Consider the following 8,203-nt stretch of genomic DNA (forward strand, 5'->3'; position numbering starts at 1 on the left):
CATTGGAAATTTTATTTGGATGTCAATTCTCAGAACTACAACAGAAAGGAAACTAAAAACGAAAGCAGATCATGTTACTCTTATAATGGCAATAAAAATCAGGAAAGATTTTTTTTCGTACTATTAGCCGCACAGTTGTGAAGCCAAGCCTCGGAGGCAATTTTGCTTTCTTGAAACGACGACTGACAGTTTACACACTTCCACTTCTTCGTTCCACAGTAACGATGCTCTTGGATAGTGAGTCGCGCCAGGGCTGAATCAAACGTCATGTTACACTCTTGGCAGGCATACGTTATTGCTTTCTTGAGCTGATCGGCAAATTTCAGGTAAGGTTCACCGTCCGTGTACTTTGCATCTTCATTCACGTACCCAAGAATAGGCCGGAAAAACTCTTCGATACTACCCATACTTGACAAGTCGATGTCAATAGCTTTGAGAAATTGGAAATTCAACTCCGGGTTGATGATTTCCTTCACGTACAAAAAGTGATCATCGTCACCGCGCTCTGGTGCTATGTCTTCGTTGATGACTCGATAATATTTGTACTTGGACAGATAGCGACCGTAGGTGACTTGTAATTCCTTCATCTCATAATCAGACAGCTCGCTTCGGATTTGTTGTAACAGACAAATCAGGGTAGATCGTTGAATTTGGCTCATCATAAACTCATAAGATTCGAACATGTTGATCAATATGTCTATATATTCTAAAGTAAGGTTTTGTCCCACTTTAGCAGACTTCAGACGGTAAGGTTTGTCTACTTTCTGGAACTTTTCCAGGCCGTTCGGTTTTAGTTCGGAATGTTTTGTCGCTCCTTTTGCAGTGACAACAAATCTTTCACAATTTGAAACCACTTCCCTTACCATTTCCAGAAACGGAAGCGTCAAATTTACTCTGATACCTGGGGTGAAAAACAGATGTTTAAAATTCGTGTCGTCAACGCTGGTTGGCGTAGGAATCTTTCGTTGACGGGCATATACTTTTAATTGATTTGTATCGCACTCGAAGTAAAGAGATTCTAACTGCTCGTGATCGATAGGCAAATCTAAACACCCATAGGACTCGTATTGAAGAAATGGTTGTATAGTTCTCAGCATTATATGTCCTTGCTGAGTACCTTTGACAAACTTCTCGTTGACTATTTCAGCGATTTCATCACGACTGCTTTTCAGAAGTTCAACTAACTGATAACGGGACTTGATACGATCTGTTTTGAAATACTCACTCACTTTATCAATCAACAGACAATACGTTTTATCTAGCATTGATGGTTGGATGTTCAATGGCACTTTTATTTGTAGATCTTGCTCTAGAGCAGGGAGAAGATACTTGAAATTTTTCTCGATTTTACCATTATTCTTCATCTGGTCAAAAATTGCGTATATATTTCGTACTTCATCTGAAAATATACTATATGATAAGATCGGTATCTTCATTTTAAGAACGGTGCTCGCTACTAACGTTGAAGAGGTATTCCTTTGTGCGGAAGAACATCTCCCTTAAGTTTTAATCGGATTCCGCTAGACTTGTCCGAAGGGGCATCACCATCGAAATCTCCAGGAATGTCGAAATGTCTAGTGCAGCAATAAAGTCGACCTTTTCGAGTTGCAATACCCATAGCATCACACCAGTCAACACGTCGCTCTGGATTTTGTGGCACTTTCAAAAAGAACAGGTAAGGGCATACCTCGGAATTTGCACCGCAACCAACGACAACGCAAGCTTTCACTTCTGACATGATTAACTGGGAAACATTCACAATGCGAAGAGTATCACTTACAGCAATATGTTTAGAACTATTAAAAATATAATATAATGCATTTACACCGGTACGCTTATCAACATATAGACGCTATCCTCTAAGCAGAGATGCCAGGTACTTTTTTCAAATGTCTGCAATAATAATTTTAAAAGTCTGGGAAGAACAAAAATGTCAGGAAAGCTAGTGTAACCAAAAGTCTTTATATTCAAAAATCTGTAAATATCTGCAACCAAACTAAAAAATCTGCAAATATCTGCAACCAAACTAAAAAATCTGCAAATATCTGCGTCATCGAAAAAATCTGCAGCTTAAATTAAAAGTCTGCGAATTTCCAGACTTGTCTGCAAATCTGGCATCTCTGCTCCTAATAACGTAGTCCCAGTAAACGAAATGGCAGACAGGCAGGTTAAACTAGATGCTGGCGATCGGTACACGGAAACGAAAAACTACCTAAAATTGAGTTCCTTTGACTCAATCTCGTGGTATCGTGGGGGAACTTAAAATTAGGTAAACCATGTTGAAGGTAGTTTCCATTTAACCACGGCAAAAATTACAACTCATTGATAGGATTTTTATATTCAAATTTAAGTTGAATTTACCTAATTTTGAGTATACCCCAAACAACTCAAAAGTACGTTCCTCCACGGAAGACCTCGACTGAGTCGAATCTCTCGTTTTGTTTTTGACAACACTAATAAGTGCGAAAGCGACGCACAACTCAAAAATAAGTTAAAAGAACTTATTCTGCAGGTTGTTTTATTTAAGGACATGCTGAATAGAGCCACAAGGTGGCAGCTAAAATGGCTACCGTCGTTTCTGCTTCTTCTTTTTATTTCATCGTCAAAATCAAAACATTGCATTGGCGCGCAAGACAAAATCTTTTGTAACTTGAGTGTCTTATCTCAGATTGCTTAGAAATTGTATCACTGTATGCAGGCATGTTAGCACAAGCTGATGAATAGGTTCTCTTCACGGAATTTTGATTCGTTTGGGAAATTTGTACCTTTTTATTTTTCAAAACAAATTAAACACGTGGTGCAAAAACCAGTCAGCTGATTGCTGAACGATACGCTTGTGTGCGTGCCATCTCATATCGGTATAGTACTTTCTAGCCGCACACAGATGCTGAACGTAACCCGAACATAGCCGAACATAACCGAACCTTTGTTGTGATTTTGGCATCGCTTCACCTTAACCGTGTAGGCTATAGACTTTTCTACGACTCATGTACGTACACGTCACATGGCACAAATACCACATCATTAGCTGGTGGAAAATAATAAACAAAGACGGCAAAAGCAAATGGGATTGTTTTCAACCAGGAAGCTGCAGAAGTGTTCGTGAGATCGAGCGACAAAAACTCAATTGAATCGTTGTTCTATAGCTTCTAGGCTATCCGCCGTAACTTGCCGTTTACACGCTCATTCAAAACTACTCAAAATTTGAGTACACAACACTCAATTTCAAAAATGGGAGCAATATGTCAAAAAATGAGTTTTTATTTGAGTAAAATTAACTCAACTAGTGTGTAACCATTCAATTTTCGAGTGAAAAAAGCACTTATAGACAAGAAAAAGTTAATGAACTTCGACGTTACGCTGCAAATAATCCGCACTTTGGAGTCAAGTGTACTACACTTAATTTTGCCGCAGCTTCACACTTAGACTTCATGTGCTAGACACTTCTTAACACACTTCTTCAAAACATGTTACTTCCAAAAGATATCGCACTTAAGATTCATATGCCTGGCGCATTCAAGTAAATTGTCTGACAATTGGTTATTGAACGTTATTCATATAAAATTTAAGTTGGAATCAACTTGAATATTACATTATTTCTTATGGAAGCCATGTGAAAAAATGTTAACTTTCAGCTGGAGCGAGCATTTTATTTATATGACTGATAGATTTAAGATTTTTCTGTTTAATTCATTGTTTTATTTGAATATGAAATATACACTTATACGTAAATAAAAATTTGAATATAACATAAACCTCTTCATCACTTCGTCCGTTTGGGAATCAAGAAGTTGAACGTCCTAGTGGAAGTTTCTGTAGCATAGTTTCGGTAATTGTCTAGTTTAGAGACTTTATGTTTAGAGGTCCATTTTTAATGCGGTTTTTTGCTAAAATGGTGTATTTTAACCTCAATAAACCGAATCCGAGAGCGGAAATGTAAAATTTATTACCAAAGTTTGATAAATTGAAAAAAATAAGTTGTGCTTAATAACGCTCATAACAATGACATATTGCCATAGCAAGTAAGCTTATGGAGCGGAGCTGGTCAATAATCGATTACAAGCTTTCAGTATAGAGCTGGGGAGGGAGAAACAGACTCAATAAATGTGAACGTCATAGCCAGCCAGAACGAAACTGTCACTCCGAGCCACAAAGAAGTGAACATCGAGGAAAGGAAAGTATTGTTATCGTATTCTTGCTTGAAAATGTTTACGAACAATAAGTTTCTTTGATTTTTTGTCTAGATTGGGCAAAATAGTTAAATATTGTCAAAGTTTTGCTTTTTTTTAAATCTTATTCACATTAACCAGATGAATTTTTCGGGAATCCGTACTGCCATCATCAAATATATTGTATTTCTATGTATTCAATGTTGAATAAGAATTTGTATGCGTTCAAGCGCTTCGAGCATCGTTTTAAGACAATACTGCGACCTTGCTATAATGTAAAATATTAAAAACGCATAGATTATATGAATATTTCAAATAATCTTTACATTTCAATAAATTAATCAAATTACCAGACAGAACGACAGTTTTTGAACATAAGGAGCAAAAAATCACTATAAAAACAACTAGTGGAAGGATTCAACAAAAGCGCCTTTTTAACTTGGATTTTTATTAATTTAAGTCGTTATGATGTTTGAATTATGTAATTCTGTATCGTCGCTTAAATGCTCAATGAATTATGCCTAACGTATTTTATGCCTAACGTATTTTATGCTCGTTATGTAATTATGGAAATGAGACGACGCTGTAAATGTTCTCTGATCCAAGAAATGGGAATGTAGAATAAAAAAAATATTTTGTGACGCAGGTTTTTTGATAATCCAAAAATATTTTTTTGTTTTAAAATAATTTATGTCATCTTTGTATTAAAATCTTTTTTTTATTTTTATTATATAGGTTTCAACCTTAGGGTCATTCGTCTCTTTTCGGGTTAGAGAAATTTCTTTTGGAAAAATCGCTAACCCTATGTGCGGGGTTGGGAATCGAAGCCCAGGTTAGCTGCGTACAAGACAATGGATTTACCTTCCACGCTATGCCCGCCCCTGTATTTAAAACATGTGAATTAAAATCTATTTTCATATCTATAGTAAAGACAAGTAATAATGACGAAAATCGTGTAAAGAGTTTTAAAAATTTGTGGCTCATTAAACAATTTTAGAATGAGTGACACTTTACGCGTCAGATTTGGCGATGCCCCAGTTTAAAGTTTCTTTTGAGGGTGTACTCAAAAAATGAAAATCATCAACGTAGGCCTAGATTCAGGCAAATAAATATGAACAAAGTTTCAATAAAAAAATTAGCAAGTTACTTCGACATGAGGTTTGACATCGACATAATATTTTTAGTGTTTGGGTGTTCATAGCTTAATCAGATGATCCGATTCATTAAAATATTCTATTTTTATTTATTAGTTGAAAACTTACACTTCGAAAGTTATTTGCAAAATAATCCTGTTGTATAGCATGGTTAAAATTGACAGTTCGACAGTTAAATAATTGTTGTTGGAGGATGTGAAAAGAAAGGTGGAAACAGTTTTCTGTACTTTATTTAGGTTGTCGATATTTTTCAGTAGAAAATAAAGGGCAAATATGAAAACGAGTTAAATGAAAACGACATAATTTAAAGCTGTTTTTACAGCTGTCAATTCCAAATACCTATCCATTGGTCAACATTTGGAATGGGTCGCTCTTGTGGTTGGAACTGACAAATTTCAATCAAAAGTGATAAAAGTTCGCCAAATGGTCCACAGCCTAAGAGTATGTATGACGTTTTTTCTAGACGTAGAAACTGATTCTGTTTACAACCCAAATTGCTATCAGTTCATATATTTAAGCTCGTGAATTTTTAAAAGAGTCATGTAAGTTTTATTTGGAAAAGCAAAAGGCAGTTTGTTAGTCATACTATCGAAGAAAATAAAAATAAGTTGTATGAAAAAAATATTGCAAATTATCGGCATTATGGCCGCGTCCCCGCATAGTGGCACGACGAGTGACAAAACCCCAAAAATGAATGTCTTGTAATTCTTTTCAAAATATTTATTTTATTTTTCTCCCAGTTTGAATAAAAGTATCTCCAAATGTTACCACAATCGGATGAAAACTGAGGGTTTCTGTTCAATCCCATTCATTAAATTTGTTAGTACCTTAGAGCTTCAAATGGCGATATCTCAAGAACTACACGGCCGATTGGAATTATTTTGAGTTCTTTGGAAAGATGAATGAATATGCTAAACTATAGATGTGAGCTTTTCGCACAAAAATGATCCACGTCTGTCCTGCACCAAGAAAAATTAATTGAGAAATCCAATGTCAGTTCAGTAATTTATCTTTATACGTCTTCCAATTTTTGAGATGGTCTCCCATGGGTCACTTATTATCAATCTGACTCAAAATTTCGTGTAGTTTCAAAATATAAAAGCCTCATCTTACGCATTTTTGCGCCGAATGTGTTATGTCTATGTTTTTGAAAATACCCGTATGGAGACGCCCTGTAGTTCATAAATCTTCTTACAAATTGATTGCCTACAGAACATCATACTACTGAAAAATTAGTAATTTTTACCTGTTTGTCAACCATTTCTGTCATCCGATGTAATTGACTTCTGTAATTAACGTGTATATTAACCCTTTAACGTCCAACGCCTTCAAATGGGTTTATATAAAAGTAGTCGAAAAAAGAATTATGGAATTTCAAAACTGATGTCAGAAATGGATTCAGCGACCCAAAATTAGTTAAAACCCGATTTTTAGCCACATAAACCAATTTTTATAATTTTGTCACAACTTTATATGAACAGGCCACTGCTGTGACCGAAGCGCATTTTTTCGCAGCGGCTTACGGTGAACACTCTCCCAGACGAACCGTTCAACTTAAATCGAAAAAGAAAGTAAGCTATTATAAAAAAATGTATTCTGGTGTACTTGAACGGTTTCGGCATTAAAAAAATAATTCTGCGATAAAAAAAAACTGTGTTGATAACAAAATTTATGTTTTAGGTGTTCAAAATTTAAAATAAAGTATTACAAAAAATCAAATAAATTCTGATAAAAAAGGAACCATTAAGTAAACGAGAATGTAAATACGAACAATTTAAAACAAAATTTATGAAAATCGGTTGAGTAGTTTTTGAGATGTCACGTTCACCGCAACGGTCCTTTTCAAGAAACTCCATTCTCAGATAATTGCGTTTAAAGTTTTGTGTTAACTACATACGAAGATGGAACCAACGCGTTTCGAACGGTTGTAGTTCTAGCACAGAAAGAAGAAAATAACGTCACATGTTTCTATGGGATATGAGGTGGAGCCGTCAATCGTAAATTACACTCGAATGTAACATTAAATAAATAAGAACTTTTTTGCAGATTCTTTTTTACATTTGACAAATAAACCGGTACATTTCTCTTATTCAATGGTGATCGACATTTCACAAATGAGATAAACGTGCCTCTACCGGCGAGTTTCCTTATTCATGGATTATGTTAGTTTAATTTTTATAAAATTAAATTCTATTTTTCAGCTTCAATTTAATAACGGTTTTTAATAATCAATGCAACAAAGTTTTTAAGAAATTGTGGTAGAATGAAGGAAAAGAACGGCACAAATATCTTATTTTTAAAATAGAAGGTGAGACACATCGTTCCGAAATGTGTTCCTTTTCACTCGAATACTGGAACCAATCTGTCGTCTGACTTTATCTTCGAATCAATGTAAAGCACCCGAAAAAAAAAACTTTCACTGATTTTATACTGTCCCTAGCTCTATTTCCATCACACGATTGAAGTCATGTGCCGGTCACACGCTTGCATCAATGACACGCAAAAAGAAATTTGCTCATTTAAGCGTCGCCCACCTTGATCGATTTTTACTGTCGGAAGTTTTCTTGCTTCGTGACAAGTGCTTTTATTTACACTTCGTGCGTAGTGTCTGTTTCTCCCTCCCAGGCTGCTACCAATTAATCGATAGCATAATTAATGAAGGGTGTGCATTGAAAATAAAAGTCGCAGAACAAAGAATATGACAAGACTTCTCCAAATTTTTCATAATGTGTCCAGTGACCTTTTTTTCGTTGGCAAACTAATGTGGCACAGAGAACAAACGTCCATCTTCAGCATTCAACTTGTGTAAAATCTCTAACGGTTTCGAAGGTAGTTTGGATATCTAAACCAGGTGCGCTACTGTCGTCATGTTTTTTTGTG

At 35.4% G+C, this 8,203-nt stretch overlaps 1 protein-coding gene across 1 annotated transcript; it reads right to left on the reverse strand.

Annotated features, from left to right (window-relative positions):
* Positions 1-1,874, reverse strand: LOC131682755 (uncharacterized). Its single transcript, XM_058964471.1, has 2 exons — positions 1,462-1,874; positions 1-1,399 (listed from the first exon to the last, which is right to left on the reverse strand). The coding sequence occupies exons 1-2, from the start codon at positions 1,736-1,738 to the stop codon at positions 99-101; spliced, it is 1,578 nt and encodes a 525-aa protein (XP_058820454.1). The 5' UTR covers positions 1,739-1,874; the 3' UTR covers positions 1-98.
* Between the last annotated feature and the right edge of the window lie 6,329 nt (positions 1,875-8,203).

The sequence above is a fragment of the Topomyia yanbarensis genome, chromosome 2 (assembly GCF_030247195.1).
Source record: "Topomyia yanbarensis strain Yona2022 chromosome 2, ASM3024719v1, whole genome shotgun sequence".
NCBI classification, from domain to species: domain Eukaryota; kingdom Metazoa; phylum Arthropoda; class Insecta; order Diptera; family Culicidae; genus Topomyia; species Topomyia yanbarensis.

Bases quoted from the DNA above. Each gene is read 5' to 3' on its own strand.
- LOC131682755 (XM_058964471.1), bottom strand. From the start codon at position 1,738: ATGTCAGAAGTGAAAGCTTGCGTTGTCGTTGGTTGCGGTGCAAATTCC. The intron at 1,400-1,461 runs GTTAGTAGCGAG...GTATATTTTCAG, and splicing joins CAAAGGAATACCTCTTCAAC to ATGAAGTACGAAATATATAC.